Source organism: Diabrotica undecimpunctata, chromosome 1, assembly GCF_040954645.1.
Source record: "Diabrotica undecimpunctata isolate CICGRU chromosome 1, icDiaUnde3, whole genome shotgun sequence".
Lineage (NCBI taxonomy): Eukaryota > Metazoa > Arthropoda > Insecta > Coleoptera > Chrysomelidae > Diabrotica > Diabrotica undecimpunctata.
The window spans coordinates 42,384,378-42,403,825 of NC_092803.1; the positions used below are offsets into that span (position 1 = coordinate 42,384,378).

Below are 19,448 nucleotides of genomic sequence, written 5' to 3' on the forward strand. Positions count from 1 at the left end.
CTACCTTCTCCCACTTGGAAATATAATTCAACCGAAAAATATAGTCTTTTCTTCTAGATTATCTAATAATCGCATATGTATGTATTTATCCAATAAACAAATAGTGGACGATTTTATGAATAATCATGGTCAAATAGAAATACAAGTTGAAATTGACAGAGCAAGAAGATTAGTTACACCAGCGGAACGACTTGTGCTCTCCGGCATATGTCCTTCAATACCGCACGACTTGCTAATCAGTGAGTTACAAAAAATCGGTATAGTTCCTGTCTCCCCCATGACCTTCCTCAAAAGAAGTGCTTCTATGCCTGAGTACAATCAAATCCTTAGTTTTCGAAGACAAATTTATATCAGTCCTCACAATCTAACACTACCAGAGTCATTTACTCTTATTTTTGACAACACGACGTATAGAATATTCATTTCTCAAGACAGTTTAGTTTGCTTTAGATGCAAGAAGCCAGGACACATCGCTTCACAGTGCTCCGAACCACTAGCTCAACTAAACCCCAACCAAAACAATCAAGCATCGGTATCCAGCGCAACAAATATATCCTTGCAAGCATCCAATGACACAAACCCTTCTCAGTGTGAACAAATGTCTATTTCTAATATCACGGAGTTACCGAACAAAGTAGATGCATCAAATAAGGACAGTCACATAATTAATCAACCAAAAAGAATCTTTGATGAAGTTATTTCACCTGAAGCAGATCCATCTTCAAAAGAATGTAACATTTTTCCACCACCTAAGTCCAAGCAAAATCTAAAAAAGCTAAAATTAGTTCAGCAAGCACTTCTGAATGCTCATTTTCTCTCATACTTGACCCTACTAAAAACTTTATAGAAAATCACCCTCTACCTTTCCCTCTAAACGTTGATCAACTTAACATGCTTCTAATGAATATCACGGGGTAAGCAGATCCTATAACCACAATTCAAGAATGTACCACAGACCTACCAGCTTTGTTCCATATGCTCAGTCAAGTTTATCCCCATTTAAAGGAAAGATCCATAAAACGTAAATTCACGTCCATAAGGAAAAAAAAAATCCTTAATTATATCAACTGCGAGGCATCAAAAGTGGAAAGTGACACATCTCAGTTAAGCCAACATTAATTAAAAACATCCCTTGTTGTCTAGTCCTTTCTGACTCTCTCAGTGCACAGTCAAAGCTATGTAAAATGTATACCCTAATCACCCCATTGAGAAAATTATCAGGGCCAAATTAATGAAAGCTCAAGAAAATTTCAGAAGAGTCCACTTCCTATGGGTACCATTTCATATAGGCATAGAAGGGAATGAAGAAGCAGATACTAGTGGGCGTAACGCTATCAGCAGTGACACATCAGAAACAGAGTGTCGGAGTATCGCAGGCGATCTAAAAGTTTATTTTAAAAATAAGGTGTTAAGTGCGTGGAATCGGGAGTGGAATGACTCTAGTTCGAAACTCAGAACCATCAAAAGTGATATTTTTTCATGGAAGTCCACAGCCAGAAGTAGAAGATGCCAAACTATTATTACACGTCTACGACTTGGACACTGTAGGTATACTCATGCCTATCTCTTCTCAAATAGTGAACCTCCAAAATGCGAAACATGTAATACAGTAGACAGTATAAAGCACTTCTTGATAGACTGTCCTAAATATGTAAATCAAAAACAGTCTTACAATTTGACAAATAACCTGAAAGCACTCCTCAACAAAGTTTAGTTCCGGACAAGTAATTAGGTTACTTAAAATGTATAAATATGTTACACAAAATTTAACTTAATTAATTGTTACAAATTTTCAATTGTTCACAAATTGTAATTAATTGTTACTATGATTGATTGTTACAAATGTTAAGTTTAATATTATTACAAATGTTACAGGAATGTCGCTAATAACCTGGATGCGACGTTATTTCTTTAAATAAAAAAAAATATACATGTTATATTTTTTTAATATCCAAAAAGTGTTGTATGAAGTACATTTTAGACAAAAAATATTTTTGCATTTGTTGAAAAAAAAAAAAGGTGCTGAAAGGGCTAAATTAGGCAGATTACTTTAATATTGCTATCTTTCATTCCGATATTTTTATGGGGGCTATGTTTTACAGAGCAGTTGAGCATTTATGGAAGAATTTCTCACTATATAGCGTAAATTAGTTTTTTTCGTGAGCACATAGTTTATTCGCTGATTATTTATTTCATTCATATAGTTTTATGCTCTAGTTTTGATAATTAATGTAAAAAATCCATAGTTTACATACGAATAATAAACATAATGGATTAATCTCCGAAAGTCCTATCATCGCCCGTATTATTAGTGTTGATAATCTTCGGCTACCTCACGTACTGTTCAATTATATTGAGTGGCGTCAGAAAAAAGGCCTATGTATACTGGTACACCCTGCCCTATTTAGAAGTCAGTAGTTTAACTGCGAGCAAGTAGATCACAGCCTCCACAGATTATAAAGTAGTTTATAATCAATTCGTTCCTATTTTGAAGGAAGTGACATAAGTGGCAGGAAATAATAGATAGCTGTCAGGTTTGTTACGTTTTATTAATATTATATTAATCATGTTTCCCTAATAATTGATATATTTAAATTCTTTAATAAAGCTCATGTTGATTGAGACTGACTGACTGACAATTGTCCAAGCCAAAAAAAGTTACGTTTAATTATTAGACAATTGTTTTGTTTTAAAAAGTTTGTTAAAGGTTTACAAATTATTAAAAAACTCTGGAATGAATTTAGTAAACAAGTGTTGTAGTTAAATTTACGAAATAATTATTTTCCATTCTTTCAGCAACTTTATTTTATTGTTAATGAAAAATATAATACATATACAATAACTAATATTACGTTTTAAAGTAAATTTTATTTGTTGTTACTGTCAGTGAAACGATGAACCTTTAGTCCATAGAAATACGGTATTCTTGTGACTTTGTCCCAGCCAGGTATCTGACAGTTTTATTGATATTTATTTAATTTAAAATGGCGATCTATGTATGTTGATTTACTAATTTGTTGCTTAGAAAACTATAAAACACCAAAAAATTTTTGATTTTCAATAAATATTAATAGGTACCTATTCTAAAAATGAATATACAACTTTGATATTACGTGAAAAGTTGGGTATTAGAGTTTTAAAAATGTGGTCACAATTTCAGTGTAAATCATCAATTAATTTAAAAGTTATTCAATTTGTTTATTCCAAATAACCTTTATGAAGCGAAGCTAAATTATTATTCCAAATAACTCCTGTACTGGTGTTGTATTACTATTTTTCTAAAGTAAAATGCTGAGGCAAGCGTCACGGAACTAGCGCCACAAGATGATGTCGTCACGAGTAGCGTCACAAAATAGCGGTTCTTCACATCAATTCACTACTTTAGTTATCAATTCGTTTCTAGTCATCATATATTTATTCTAAGATTTAAATTAAAAACTGCATGAAAAATAACTAACAAATTATAGAAATTAAGTTAGAAGTAAAAAATGAAAAGAATATTTGTAAATAAAAGATTTAATGCGTAAAGATTGCCTTAGGTGATTGATTTAAAAGTCATAAATATCATCCAATTAGTAAGAATATCTGATTAAATTTTTATGGCATTTCTGTTTTAAAATAATTTCATATAAATACAATTCACAATACAACATCATATACAGTCCATCTTATTTACAAACCGTTGCACGTCATTATCTACGTCAGAGATCGAAGTCGACATAGTTGCCAAAGTATAAAAAATTCCTGAATCCATTTTAAATCAAATAGATCACATAATTATTGCAAAAGTGTACAACAACAGTAGACAACAAAATAAATTAATATTTAATGTAAATAAATAGAAACAGTAATAATAATAGTAAATAATAAAAATAAAACTAAAGTGTCAACACCGCCACTGTCAAATAAGTGTTACCAATTTATACCAAAATTTCACCTTCGTTCGATTACAGTTACAGTGCGTTCCGAACAAATGTTCTTCATAAAAACGCTTTATAATGCATTTATACAAATTAAATGAAACATATTAATGTGTATTTCTTTTATTTAACATTAATAGAAATTTTTAAATATTATTTCTACGCGTATTTAATAAAATATGTCTAGTGGCTGTAATGCCAGTGTACTCGGCAAAGTAATTCTAAAAAAGAACACACCTACCGCCTAAACATTTCGTGTTGGTATCATGTGACGTCACGGGCTATGACGCCGATGACGTGCAACGGTTTGTAAATTAGATGGACTGTAGTTAGTTTATACAATAATTAAATTTACTTTATCAAATGATATTTATTTCTATTTTATTATTAACTTAACAATTCTTCTGAATTTGACAGGTCTGTCAGAAGGAAACAACGTATGCTTAGTTAATATTTTACCAGGTGGCGTTAGATTAGATTAAGAGAGGTGGCCTTTCGGCCTATTCCACTGCGACCTTTTCAGATCTATTGTGGTCCTCTAGTCCTAGATAACATTCTCTAGCCTGACCCTTTTTATAAAGTCTAGTAGCTTCGAGACTGTGCCTTCCATGTAGCTATTTGCCGGTGGATTTTCTTCTCCTAATGCAAAGAACCGCACATTTGCCAGACTGTCACACCGACATAAAATGTGCTCTGCTGTTTCTTCTTCGAGGTGACAGAATCTGCACAGGTCATCATCTGATAATCCCATCAGCTTCAAGTGCCTATTCAGCTTACAGTGCCCTGTTAGAAGACCTACTATGACCTTGACTGTTTTCCTGTCTTTGCTTATTAGGTCTGCCGTAAATTTTGGCGAATGTTCTGTAATGAACTGTTTCGCCTGTCTTTGTCCTGGTGAATTCCTCCCCCATTCCAGAGATTTGCGAGCTACCCACTTCCTTGTAGCCGTTCTTGTTACTGATTTAGCAACTCCGCAGAAGGGTTCCGGTCCAATGAATGGCAATGATGAGCCTTGTTTGGCCATTTCATCTGCTTTTTCATTGCCCTTATGACCCTCGTGCCCCGGTACCCAGGCTACCGTAACCTTGCTACGGTCTCCTAGTTTATTTAGGGCACACACGCAATCCCATACTAGCTTAGAATTGACCTCTACGGAATTGAGTGCCTTAAGCGCTGCCTGACTATCTGTGAAGATAGCAACTGAACAGAACGTTCTTTCCCGCCTTTCTATTTTTTCCACGCAGTGATGGATTGCAGTTATTTCCGCCTGGAAAACTGTAACATCCTTAGATAGACTTACCGGGAAATCTATCCCTTGATTTGTCCCTACTATGCCGGCTCCCGCACCCTCCGATGTTTTTGAGCCATCCGTGTACCAGGTAGCAGCAGCTTGTATGGGTACACCTTTATTCCAGTCTTCCCTGCCTGGTATCTTAACGTGGCGTTAGAAGCAAACATAAAAATTTATTTTAAATTATTTTAAAATATTATAACTTGTTATTTTTAACATCATTTTTAGTTTATATAATAATTAAATTTACTAGTAAATGATATTTATTTATATTTTCATAATTTCATATAAATATGATGTTTGATTGTTGCAATTATCATTACTATTATTGTATTAAAGTGCGATAAAAAGAGATATAAGTAAAATATTTTAAAAATTTTCATAACGAGAGGACGACTCTATCTTGTGGCGCTAGTTCCGTGATGACGCCATCTTGTGGCACTAGTTCCGTGAAGCTTGCCTACTATATTCTACTATAGAAAAAAAAGTAATACAATGCCAGTATAGAAGCTTCATTTCAATGAAGCTTCGCGCTAGTCTACAGTATCATCTTCTAAACCCTATTTTTTGCAATACCATAAGTAAAAAAAAATTTACAATAATTCTACGGGTTGCATAAGCAAGTGATAGAAAGAGAGAGTCAGAGAGAGAGTTATTCTACAAGATAATTTAAAAAAAAAGGTTAGAAAAAACCATTTCTAATATTACAAAACTTAATTGCAAAACCTTGCATTTTTTGGTTATAATCAAATTATTTTTTTTTTATTCAAAAAACTGACATTTTTCACAAATAAAAAAAGGTGTCCTATGACAATTAGGGACGAAGTCAGTCACCATTTAAATTCATAGCTTCCTTCTTTATAACAGTTGAGAAACGTAATTAGCGACATATGAATCAAAAACTTAAGTTTTAATGTACAAAGTTTCAAAAATATTGTTTTTGAACACAGTCGTCTACAAAGCTTCAAAATATGGAATTCTAATTTGTTCAGCTTTCAGTAGTGGAGGGAGGGCGTACTTTAAAATTCGCGCTATAAACTATATCTCTAGTTCTTATTGATGGCTTTTGACGTTTCTTTTTTAATCTGTATATCATTAGCATAGTCAAGATCTTGGCAGATGCGTTGTTATTCATCCTTAAGCTTCAGCAGATCGGACAGTCTGACTAATGCTATGTCTCCACTGCTCGCGGTTATCTGTTACATGTACTGCCTCAGTACTACTTCTGGAGAAGCTTTTTTGTAATGTAGCATAATTGAGAACTGCCACGTTGTCGTTAACTCTGAAGCCCTGCTTGGACCACCAACCGCTTCATTCCTTGATCGCTTCGATGGATATGACCAAAGAACTTTAAAATTCTGGAGTAAACAGTACTGATTGGGTTTAATTTCATCTACAATTGAAATATTCCTACAGCGAGCCGTTCATGGAATTCGAAGCAGTCGTCTCCTTGTTCACATTATAAAAGAGTGTATACGTTTTCTATCTGATTCGTTAACTGTTCATGTCTCGCATGCATGGTGAAATAGGGAAAAGTTCAGAGTTGAAACGAGTCTCTTCTTGTTTGTCATAGTAATGGGACGATTATGCCAGACCCCGTTTAATTCAGTCATTGCTGCTCTTGATAGTTGAATTAACTAGAGCTCCACTATATATCATACACGAGACTACCTTGCATCCCGCAATAGTTTCACTCCAAATTTAACAATTTCTACCTCGAGTTTTTTTAATAAGTTAGTAATTTCTAGAAGAGTAGAGTAGAGGCTAGAAGAGCAGTGTCGTCTGCGAAACGCAAGTTAGCAATCTTGACACCGCCTAGGTTTATTCCTCTCTCCATCTGAACAGAATGTGAATAGATTTTAAATAATAAGAGAGATGAAACGCATCCATGGTGTACTTCCTTCTCCAAAGTGCATTCGTCAGATAGTTATAGATAAAATTAGTATCTACACAATAGGACAAACATAAAGAATGTCCTAAATGAGAGAGAGTGTATAACATAGATTGCTGGATACCAAATGTGAGAGCTCTTACCTGTAATATAGAAATGTCTTAAATACTAATGGTTCAAAAAGCTATCCACAGGTACAAAAACGATTTATTAAAGAGAAAAAAAAGGAAGTGACATAAAAAAGTGAGTGAGAAAAACAAATAGCATAGATAAAATCAGTACGAATACATAAAAAACTAAATAAAGATCCTACGACTAAATACTACCTATTAGTTAACAAGTCTTTCAAAAACGTCTATGTGCGGATTATTGTCCATTCAAATCACTTTCACGATAAACTATATGAAAAAACTTCTAACACTTCTAATGTATACAAAAACGGACACTACTGTATTATAATCAATATGTATATATCTATAATTACTATTTAAATGGAAATAAGCGAAAATTAAAGGCTGAAGTACGTTTATTGACGTTTCAATGTCCACTTCGGAAATCGTTCTCAAATTACAAATATTAGTAAATTAATCAAATTTTGTTTTTTTGTTACTTGGTGAAAAATTCTTCTAATAATTTAATTTTATCTGACTCATTTATATTGACAATTCAAACATAAATTATACATTTTGAAGAACACGACTTTAAAATAATATTGCCAATATTTTTGAGTTGCGTTCCTGGAATGAAGATAGTTCATTCGATTACATGAAATCAACTTTAACTTGAGAATATCCGTCAGCAAAAAATCATAGCATGTAATTCGTCTTTAAAAGACAAACACATGCCATTATGACAGTAAAATTCTCCTGTTAGTGATTCCATAGTAAATTATGAGGGAAAAACCAGGAAAAAACCTCATAATACTATCCCGACATGGTTAAGTATTTGGTCGTACATTTAGTTTACTTTCAATAAACACCAAATTCTGATTTAATATGTTTGTTATTTAAAAATCAGAAATGATGTATCCCCTATGTATGAAAGGTATCAAGACAACTTACAGGATGATTTAAAATCTAATGGAGTTAGACCATGAAAAACGGTTGCCAGAGACAGGAGTGAATGAACAGTGAGGATTGTTCTGAAGAGGGCTTTGGCTCATAACGAGCTGTAGTGCCACTGATGATGACAACGTGCAGTAAAACTTCATTTTTATTGACAAAAATAAAAGAACTGTAGGCTACGGAGAGAACTGGATTAATATTATTGAGAAAATATAGTAAACTTTAGAACAAATCAAACAAAAACTAGAATTATTTTATACCAATAAATATTGAATTTCTTGTAAATCTAACCGAAACCTTATTATTAAGAAAATTAGTATAAGAATCAAATATAACAACTTGAAGTTCGTACTGACAGAGTACAGAAATAATTGATTAGCGAAATGTATGAAATTTCAATACTGCTTGGAAGTCTGTTATCTTCTAAATGAGTTTATCTCATTTATAAGGACCAAGAAGCAGCGCATATTCATGTTTTTTTTTTTGGTTTGTGGTCTATTAATTTTTTTATTTTATTACAGGTTAGTTGATATGATAGAAATAGTTTTGGTTGTGACCGCCTTGGCGGTCATAATGTATTATCTGGGAGTTAAACCCATGCAGTATTGGAAGAATCGAGGAATAAAACAAGGAAAACCTGCCTGGTTTTTTGGCGATAACCTCGGTACGACATTAAAAACGGAAAGTTTCGCTGATATGGTAGTCAAAGTATACAACGCAGTACCAGGAGTACGGTAAGATTGATATAATCATATTCTGTATGTATTAAGTCATATTTGAAATAAACACAATATAAAGGACGAAAAATTCGATTTGGAAGACTTTTTTTTTTTTATTTTATTAACGCATCAACCACGCAGGGTCATTAGCGTGTTTAGATTAATACAATATAGATACAATAAGTAAGATATACATTAGTTTACAATAATAATAATAATAATATCTTTTTGTGTTACAATGTACATTTTAGATCTTTTGAAGAAGTTGGCAGTCTTCAAGATAGGAAAATATTTTTCGGGTGTCTGTATTTTCTTCTAGGGCATCTCTTAGGGAGTTGGGTATGTTATATTTGAGTCCTTCACTATTATATTTGGGACACTGTATTAAAAAATGTTTTACCGTTAGAACACTGTTGCACACTTCACACACTGGTTTATTTTTGCGCTATAATAAATAGTCATGAGTAAGTCGTGTATGGCCGATACGGAGACGGGTAAGTATCACTTGCTCTCTCCTGTCTTTTATTTTTGGTTTCCAAAGATGTGAATGTTTGTTGACTTCGTATAGCCTTGATGGAGTGTTGTTCCAAGTTTGTTGCCATTTTTGAATTATGTTTTGTTTTAAGTATGGTTTTAAATCGTTTTGTACCAATATATTACTTTCTTCGGACATCGGGTTAGTTGGTGCGTTTTTAGCCAGTTTATCTACAACTTCGTTACCTTCAATTCCTATATGAGAAGGCACCCATAAAAAGTGAACTTGGATGTTCTTATTTGCAATGTTTTTAAGTTCTTTTTTAAAAAGAAGTAGAAGGGGGTTGTCACAGTACAATTGAGTCAGTGAGGATAATGAACTTAAAGAATCTGTGATTATTATACATTTTTTTGTTTGTTTTTGTTTTGTATTAACAATAGTGCTTTTAGAATTGCAAATAATTCAGCCGAAAAGATGGTTGTAATTGATGGCAATTTGAAACTAACTGAGGAGTCTTCCGAATAAATTGCTGCCCCAACTCTGTCTTCATTTTTTGACGCATCGGTGTATACGTTGTAGGTATTGCCATATCTGTTTAATAGTGTATAAAACTTTTGTTTAATGACGGTTGATGATATTTCTGATTTTCTTAGGTTTGTTAGACTGATGTCGATATCAGGAATAGATATTGTCCATGGTGCTGGGTTGTGGATTGAAGTGAATTGTGAAATGTGAATTGTGAATTGAAAATTTAATTTGGATAAGTATGATTTTATACGAAAGTAAAAAGGATGATCAATTTGATGTGTTTGTTGAAATTTATTTGTAAATCGATCAGCAAAAACGTTATGCAGTACTGGATTATTTCGGTTTGATGACACTGCCGCTGCATATGTTAGGCTTAGATATTGTCTTCTGAAAGAAAAAGGAAGTTCTCCACTTTCCCAATAGAGACTTTGAATGGGACTTGTGTAGTGAGCACCTAAAGAAATACGTAGACATCTATTTTGGATAATATCCAGTGACTTCAAATGTGTTTTTTTGGAGGAGTTGTAGACGATGGCTCCATAATCAAGTTTTGATCGAATTATGGATTTGTAAATAAGTATTAAACTTGAATAATCGGCACCCCAGTTTTTAAAGGCAAGTGATCGTAGTAAATTTATACCAGGTAGACAGGATTTTTTCAGCTGTTGAATATGTGAATTTGGAAGACTTTGTGTATTCGTTTATTTGTGAAAAGATTAAAGTCTAAAACAAATACTAGGAAACAAAAGGAATAGTTTGCTTTCATAGACTAAACACATGAAATAATAAAGCTGTATTAAAATTTTATGGCTTCGGATTATTTTAGACAGGTTTATGATCTAATGAAAAAAAACTTGTTTGTTTATCCATAAGATAAACTTGATTTTTAACCTATGCCATATCATAGAAAGGGTGATTCATATATTACTTTTGTATTCCAAAAATTTTTATTTCAAATCCTTTATAAAAGATATATAATAAAATACCCAAACGGGCTATATCACAAATACATTACAGAAAGTTTTCGGAATGTAAATTTCATCATTAGTGTAACGAAGTATACATGCTATGAGCCACTAAAATATATGGGTGAAAACTCGTCAAATGTTGTTAATTTATAGATATCTTACATTAAATATTATTATAAATTAGGATGTTCAAGTTAGCGTTGGAATTGGTAACATGGCAACGTATGGCTCTACATGGGTTACATGGTCCTGAGACAAAGTGTCTTCGAGGACCTGTTGATAACAACTGAGTCGTATAAGTTTCTAATAGGTTTATAAAGTAATGTAAATACGTACCTTATCAACAATGAAACCCATAGGTGTCCAAACAATAAAGTAGCAATATTCTTTCTGAGCTATTGCTAGCTGTCCTTACTGTAGTGCAATTTCTCTCCTTTTCCTTGGCCTAGGACGTTTACTGGGACTCATTTCTTATCTTGTCACTTAAAACTTATCTAATGTGATACTTAAAAATACGTGTAAACTAAAGAACTTGTAACTTATACCACTAAACTAATAATATATTACTTAAACATACCCGTAAACTAAAGAATTTCAATATTTTCAAAATAACTAAGAAGACTGTAAACTGTAAACAGTAAGCAAGTTGATAAAGAAAATACAAGAATGAATAACTGAAAATGGATTCTAATTCAAGCGAACTAACTGACCGTTCGTTCATGAAATTTGACGTCACGAAGGCGATAACGATGAAACTAAGCTCCAATGAGGAGTAACAAGTTTCAGTATTAGATTTCAGTATTTTTTAGAAATTTTCTTCAAAGTTGGAACAGGCTTTTCTCGATTATTACTGGATACAGAAAGGTGAAAAAAGAATCAACGATTACACAAAAAAAAACTCTTCCAAGTGATGGGCGTAAAAAGTTTGGTTATAATAGAACAGTATAATCCTAGGTTTTGGTGCACCGATAAAACAGCCTTAGGAGAGGATATACGGAGAATCAATAAAAATCTTTTTTTTTAAGATGAGAAATTGAAAAAATGGGGTTTGAATTTCATAATAATAATAATGAAAAAGCGTAGAATTTTAAAGAAGAAAAATTTTATTTGCAGTATAATTTAGTTTTACAAGTTTTTATGATATCTGTATGACAAAAATTTCACAAATTTGTAATCAAAAATTTCGTTCCCGCTCAGCTCTTCTTTTCGCGTAAGATGTCTTCAACCTGCTTGACCTTCCTAATGAGTGTACGGACAGCTACATGTAAACTCTGCAGTTTTATGTACACCATGTTTTAGTACTGTAGAAGCGTAGATACAAAAGTGAGAATATTTAGATGAGAATGGTAAAAACGATTGAAAAATGGAATATAAGGATTCGCATGGATTTGTGGTGAAATGGTGGGGAACCACCACTCAAGGGGGTGGGAACTTTTTGACCAAACATATTCGTACAGCGTTTATAACTTGGGTAGGTTATACAAAAATAAAATCCACAAGGAAACTAAATTCCTGTAGTTGGCTGTATACGATGTATGGGCAATTCCAGGATAACTTGAAATACTTGTGTTTCAGTTCATTTCAACATCAATTTTTATTTAATATGTTTTTTTACCATACTATTTTTCTATTTAAAGTTACCTTATATATACATAAACAAAAATTTCCCCTGTTTTTATAGTTTACAAAAAAAAATGATTATTAATAAGCTAAACGTCAAATATGTTGCTTGTCACTTAAAGGGCTGTCATCGAAAAGATCAACGATTTATAATTTGGCGATAACTATTAAAACTTTTTTTCGATAGCAATAAGTTCTGTTTGCATTGCTTTTTTTTTCTAACAGTTGCCAAATTGTCTAATATATCATAAATAAAGAAATTATTCTAGGAATTCTTAGTGTAACCCAAAACATGGTCAAATGTGTTACCACTGACGTTATACGATTTTTGTAAGACTTGGCAACATTGAGATTCAGTGTCAGTTTACCGAATGCACGAGTAACGTTTTTCGTTTTTATTTGTGAAAAATTAGTAGTGTTTTCTAGTAACATTTTACAGTTTTTTGCAGTTAACAAGCTATTGATATCAGGTACGTATGCTTCTTCTTCTTCCTATGCCGTCCCCATTAACGGAGGTTGGCGACCACATTTTTAAAAGCTTCTCTGTCTTTTGCAACGTGGAATAATTCGTCTACAGTCATGTTTGTCCAGTCTCGAATATTTCGCAGCCATGACTTCCTCTTTCTACCTATTCCCTTTTTGCCATCGACTCTACCCTGCATGATGACCTGCAGAAGACTATATTTATTATTTCTCAGTATGTGTCCAAGATATGCAGTCTTGCGTACTTTTATCGTTCTCAACAATTTTTTGTCTCGACCCATCCTTCTCAGCACTTCCTCATTGGTGACCCTGGCAGTCCATGGAATTCTCAACATTCTCCGGTATATCCAAAGTTCAAAGGCTTCAATCTTCTTAACTATTTGCGCTTTTAGTGTCCATGTTTCTACCTCGTACAATAGTTGCGACCAGACGTAACATTCAACAAACCTCAGTCTCAGCGCAGTATTCAGATTTTTGTCACAGAACAATTGCTTGAATTTTAAGAACGCTGCCCTTGCCATTTCTATTCGTACCCGGATCTCTTGGTCTGGATCTAATTCTGTGTTGATGTAAGTTCCAGATATTTATATTTTGTCACTCTCTCTATTTGCTGTCCACCAAGAGTTAGTTGTTCATTATTTATTGGACTCCTTGATACTATCATAAATTTGGTCTTATCTGTGTTGATGTCAAGTCCCATTTGAATGCATTCACTATTTATTGCATCTAGTAAAGTTTGTAGTTCTTCTATACTCTCAGCCATAATTACCGTATGCTTATTATATGTCAATGGCAATATGTTATTACAATTACTTTAAATCATTCTAAATCTAATTTATTACATTGTCGTAAAGCATAACCTTACATATGCATGCTTCTTTTAGTTAAGCTACCGTCAACAACTGAATGAATTTGGCGACAATTTTAAAATATATATTGTAAAATGTCAAATATGTTACCGTCAATTATGTTACCACTTTCATGGTAACATACTTGACACTAGGTAACCTAAATAGCAGGGTTGAAGATTAACCAAGAAAAAATATTATGAAGTATTCTTAAGGTTTTCTTTTACAGATGGCTTTAACAGCAGCGGAGAAACAAAGGCGCTATAGAGAAAGAGTGAATGCAGACCCAGAGTGACGAAGTGAATTTTTAAGGAAATTGCGGGAGCATACAAAACGACGGAAAGAACTTCCTTAGCGCCACGCGCTTCCAGTAGGGATCTATGGAGGAGTATCACCGAGGCGCAAGTCCTTATCTCTTGCCGTACTGCTCCACAATAGGCCGATCAGATACCAGCTCCTGAGATCCTGAAATATCAAGAAATATGGCAGATAGATAATTATTATTTAAGTAGGATAACTGAATATTAGTCGTTAATTGAGACACACAATACATAGTCCCTTTATTTCTACGAAAGGCTACACACTGGGAAAATATTATTGTTTTCACTCCACCATTCTAATCTGCTTTTCATAATTCGTTCAAATGTTTTAAGCAAACAAGACATAAGAGAGATAGGTCTTAGGGCAGTACCCTGGTTTACTTTGGGTGTAGGAATAACCAAGCATTGTTTAAGAGAATCACAGTTGTGTCCTTTAAGTAAAATATTGTTGTATATTTTGCACAGATAATGTATAGCAATTACTGGCAGGTTTAATAGCATGCTATAGTTAATGTCGTCAATACCAGGTGCTGTATTTTTAGAACTCTTAATATTTGCTTTAAGTTCGTCAGCTGAAATGGGGGTTAGTAAAAAGTGATCATTAGTGTAGATGCTCGGCACAAATACTGGTAGATGGACATAATCTGGAGAGATTTTTCAAAGCTCTGAGGGTGAAGTTTGCCTACTAAGTGAGGAACAAAATTGAGCCCAACTAGATTTGGCTTTTAAGCGGAAATTACGTTTACATATAGCTTCATTCCTCTTATATTCAATAAAGTTTGAAATGGTAAGATTGGATTTAAACATTTTAAAATAATTTTTCCTCGAATTCGAAACAGTGAGACATTCATCATCCCACCATGAAAGATTTGGCTGAGGGTTTGATAATTTTAAAAGATTTGTTGGCTGCAGTAGTAATAGAATCTAATAAGAAGAATATCATTTCATTGGTTTTGTTTGTATTTGATTCATATCTGAAGATGCTCTCTACAGAATGTCTAAATTTTTCCCAATTTGCTTTAGACATCGACCACTTAACTGAAGATGTAAAAATTTTGTTTTCAAGTTTCATATCCTGCACAGAAAGTCTAATGGGAAAGTGATCGGATCCATAGGTATCTGGAAGAACGGTCCAGTCAAAGGCTGAACATAAACTAGAGTTTATAATAGTAAGATCTACACCGAACCGATTTGATATGTCCTGGAGGAGTAGCTGTAGTAGCCGATCCGTCATTTACAACAACTAGATTAGGAAATACATCTAAGGCTTCTACTAGTATATTACCATCGACGGAACATAAATTGGATCCCCATAATCCATGGTGAGCATTAAAATCTCCGGTAATAATACAATCATTGTTAATATGAGAAAAATGACTAACGTAATCTTGCGTTGTTACTCTAACTTTTGCTGGACGGTACACACTCAGAATAGAATAAATTTTTTGGTCAATCTTAATATTTACACCAAAAACTTTAAGATTAGGATTAAAATTGTTAAGGAATGAAATGGGCTCATAAATAATTTTATTTGCTAAAATTATGGCAACTCCTCCATATCCCTTACTTCTACTTTTATTAACTACATTAAAATTATTGAAGCAAACAGTATCAGATGGTTTGGACCAAGTTTCTGATAAAAGAGCTATATCAACACGTTCTTAAAAAAGTAATTGATTTAAAGAATATTTGTTTGCATTTAGCGAACGAGTATTCCATTGAATAATTTTAATGCTTTTGGAAGCCATTAAAGTTATGTAAAAATGTTACCATATACCATATCTTTAATTTTATTTTTTAATTCAATTTCGTAAATTTTAAGATTAAATTCTATATTTGAGGAAGAATTTCAATATTCCTGGATACTTTGTTGGATCAAATTTTTGAGTGAAGCACTGAGCTGACTGATAAACTTATTGAATTCATAAGAGGTTCAGGGTTTCCAAACCGGATTAATTGGTGTTGTTAAACAATGTTTTGTAGTCTCCTATATTTCTTGTGATGTACCTTTACGAATAGAAGGCGTACTTTTTTGCACTTTTAGGAGAAGGTCATCCTTCTTTCTTAGTTATATCGCAGTTGTCCCTTTCCTTTTGTGGGGTGCTTTAAGTTTGAGCTTCAGTTTAGCTACAAGGAAAGTATGATCTAACTATGGCTCCATCTACTAGTTATATCTATTAGTTATATTGCAATTTAAAATGACGGAAAACCGATAAGCTATTTTTTATTTCTTTCCCTACGCTTTTTTGAAAATTAACGAAACTTTCACAAAAACCTTACAATGATAATAACTATAATAACAAATACACCAAAAAAACTATCTAATTTGGTGCAGTCGTTCTGAAGTTATGAGCGTACAAATATTTCGAAGATTCATTTTTATTTATTTAATTTTCAAGCTGAAGTAACACCGATTCTCTTATCCATCGCCCAGTATATTCGACTAATAGAAGCATTAGCCAAAGTAAATCATATTATTTAGATTTGGTTAATAACTTATACTTATTTATTGACTAAAATACTTATAATGTAACAGGTTTGTCCATGACCTTTAAAAAGAACTCCAGCTTTGATTATGGTTATTTCGCACTATATGTATAGTGAAATATTATTCGTTTGTATCAGAACTGGTCTGTATTAATTATGATTTAACTTCTGAACATAAAACAAATAAATACAAATTTTGTTGTAAGCAAAGAATAAAGAAAATATGGACAATTATCTTTCGTCTACAAATTAATATATTTCTTATTAATCAACATCCAATTAAGGAAACTTATATTAACTTATCTTTAATTTAGTGGAGCTTCAATTAATGTAATATTAAGAGTACTGTATAAAGTTTTTTTTTAGATATTCTGGAGCATACCAATTTAGTACACCCACTCTCGTTATAAAAGACCTAGAATTAATCAAACAGATTGGAGTCAAAGACTTTGATCATTTTACTGACCACAGATCAATCATATCTGAAGAAGCTGATCCACTGTGGGCAAAAAATCTGTTTGCCTTAACAGGTACGTTATTAAAATAAATGGTACTATATCAAGTCATTTATATTTTCTATAGCCCGCTTTATTCCAAGCTGTTGTGCACTTTACCCTTATCTTCTTTCTTCCTTTCTTCTTTTGTTTTTACTCTTATGGTAGGTCACTATGTCATATTCATATTTTTAATTAAGATACTTTGCCTTCTTGTGGTTTCTATATTAACATTTCATAATAAAGAACTCTTTGTTACTTTTCTGAAAATGTACTTTTTCAGGTCAAAAATGGCGGGAAATGAGACCAATTCTAAGCCCATCTTTTACCAGCAGCAAAATGAGAGCAATGTTTATTTTGATATCCGAAACGGCACAAGCTTTTACCAAAAACTTTTTAGAACTCGATCAAGATGTTATGGAGATCGAAATGAAAGACAAATTTACGCGTTTTACTAACGACGTTATTGCTACGACCGCTTTTGGTGTTAAAATTGATTCTATGAAGAATAAAGAAAACGATTTTTTTGTTATGGGTAAAGATATCACCAGTTTCAGTGGATTTTGGAAAAGTCTTAAGTTTCTGGGAATGGTATTTTTTCCAAGATTGTTTACAGTAAGTAGAAATATTTAGGGTGTAGCTTAGGATAATATTTTCATTTCTGTTTTAGTTTTTAAAAATTGGTATGTTCACTGTGCGTGTCAGAAAGTTTTTTACTGATCTTGTTGATGATACAATCAAAGTCAGAGAAAAAAACGAAATAGTACGTCCAGATATGATCCATCTTTTAATGGAAGCAAGGAAAGGAGTTCATCAACATGATGAAAAAGTTATAGATACAGGATTTGCGATAGTTGAAGAGTCAGATTTAGGTTAGGTATTTTGATTTAGATTTATCCGAATTTTATAAACATATATTTCGAATTTAGGTAAAGGAGTTATCAAAGAGATGACCAACTTGGATATCGCTGCTCAGGCAATGATCTTCTTCTTCGCTGGTTTTGATTCGGTATCTTCGTTAATGTGTTTCATATCTTATGAATTGGCAATCAATCCTGATATTCAGGAAAGACTTAGAACCGAAATAGAGGACACGCTAAAACAGTATAATGGCAATGTGCCATATGAAGCGATATTAAAAATGAGATATCTAGATATGGTGGTATCAGGTAAGTAGAATAGACGAATAGTTGTAATTATTGTTCTGAAGCTATTTTCTTGTGGCATTTTAAAGTAATTACTATTTAAATCTGAATAAGCCACAATTAAAGGTTAAAGTACGTTTATTGACGTTTCAATTTCCACTTCGGAAATCGGTATTTTGAGAACGATTTCCGAAGTGGAAATTGAAACGTCGATAAACGTACTTTAACCTTTAATTGTGGCTTATTCCCATTTAAATAGTAATTAGTTCTAATTAATCTTTTAAGTTTATTCTTTTTGTTTCTAATACTAAAAACGACACAAGAATTTTTTTGAATTATTTTGATGTGAACTAAGTGCGATTCATTTAAATTGTAATTTATTTTTTGTAGAGGGGCTTCGTAAATATCCATCAGCTGTAGCAATAGACAGAATTTGCACCAAACCCTACACAATTGAACCTGTAAAACCGGACGAGAGACCTGTCTACGTGGAGAAAGACACGACAATATGGTTTCCGACCTACGCTATCCACCGTGATCCTCAGTACTACCCAGACCCTGAGAAGTTTGACCCTGAGAGATTTAACGATGAAAACAAAGCCAAGATTCAACCTTACTCTTACATCCCCTTCGGGGTTGGCCCTCGGAACTGTATTGGATCTAGATTTGCAATTTTAGAGACTAAGATCGTGTTCTTTCATTTATTGTCCAACTATAAGCTAGAGCCTTCGACCAAAACAGCGATACCATTAAACATTAGTAAGAGCAAGTTTAATTTAGATGCCGAAGGGGGCTTTTGGTTTAATATGAAACGTATAAGAAAATAAACTGAAATTGACGCATTTATAAATAAACTGCTTTTAATATTATTATATATTGTTATTGATTTTAGATAGTTCGTATATTTTGAAAGAAATTTGGTAACATTTAAGAATAAAATACTTTTAATACTTAGTCATCCCTATATAGCCCAGTCTGGTTAAAAAAAAGGTGGAAAAATGTTTCGCAGATATCTGAAGCTTTTAAGACATAGGTGGGGGATACTAGATGATGAATAGATGAAAAGATACTCCTAGTTTTACCTTGCGTTTTTTTAAGCAATAATTTATGGTCTTCCCTTATATTTTAAATAAACAATATTTATGTCATTTTTTTATGTCAAGAATATCTTTATTTTCCCGTTTTTTTAATAAAA

At 32.7% G+C, this 19,448-nt stretch overlaps 1 protein-coding gene across 1 annotated transcript; it reads left to right on the forward strand.

The window, feature by feature from the left end:
* The first annotated feature begins 2,384 nt into the window (after positions 1–2,384).
* Positions 2,385–19,125, forward strand: LOC140448695 (cytochrome P450 9e2-like). The gene is made up of 7 exons (XM_072541805.1): positions 2,385–2,534; positions 8,688–8,900; positions 16,981–17,144; positions 17,392–17,723; positions 17,779–17,980; positions 18,038–18,277; positions 18,644–19,125. Exons 2-7 carry the CDS (start codon positions 8,698–8,700, stop codon positions 19,078–19,080), a joined length of 1,578 nt encoding a protein of 525 aa, XP_072397906.1. The 5' UTR covers positions 2,385–2,534; positions 8,688–8,697; the 3' UTR covers positions 19,081–19,125.
* Positions 19,126–19,448: the final 323 nt, after the last annotated feature.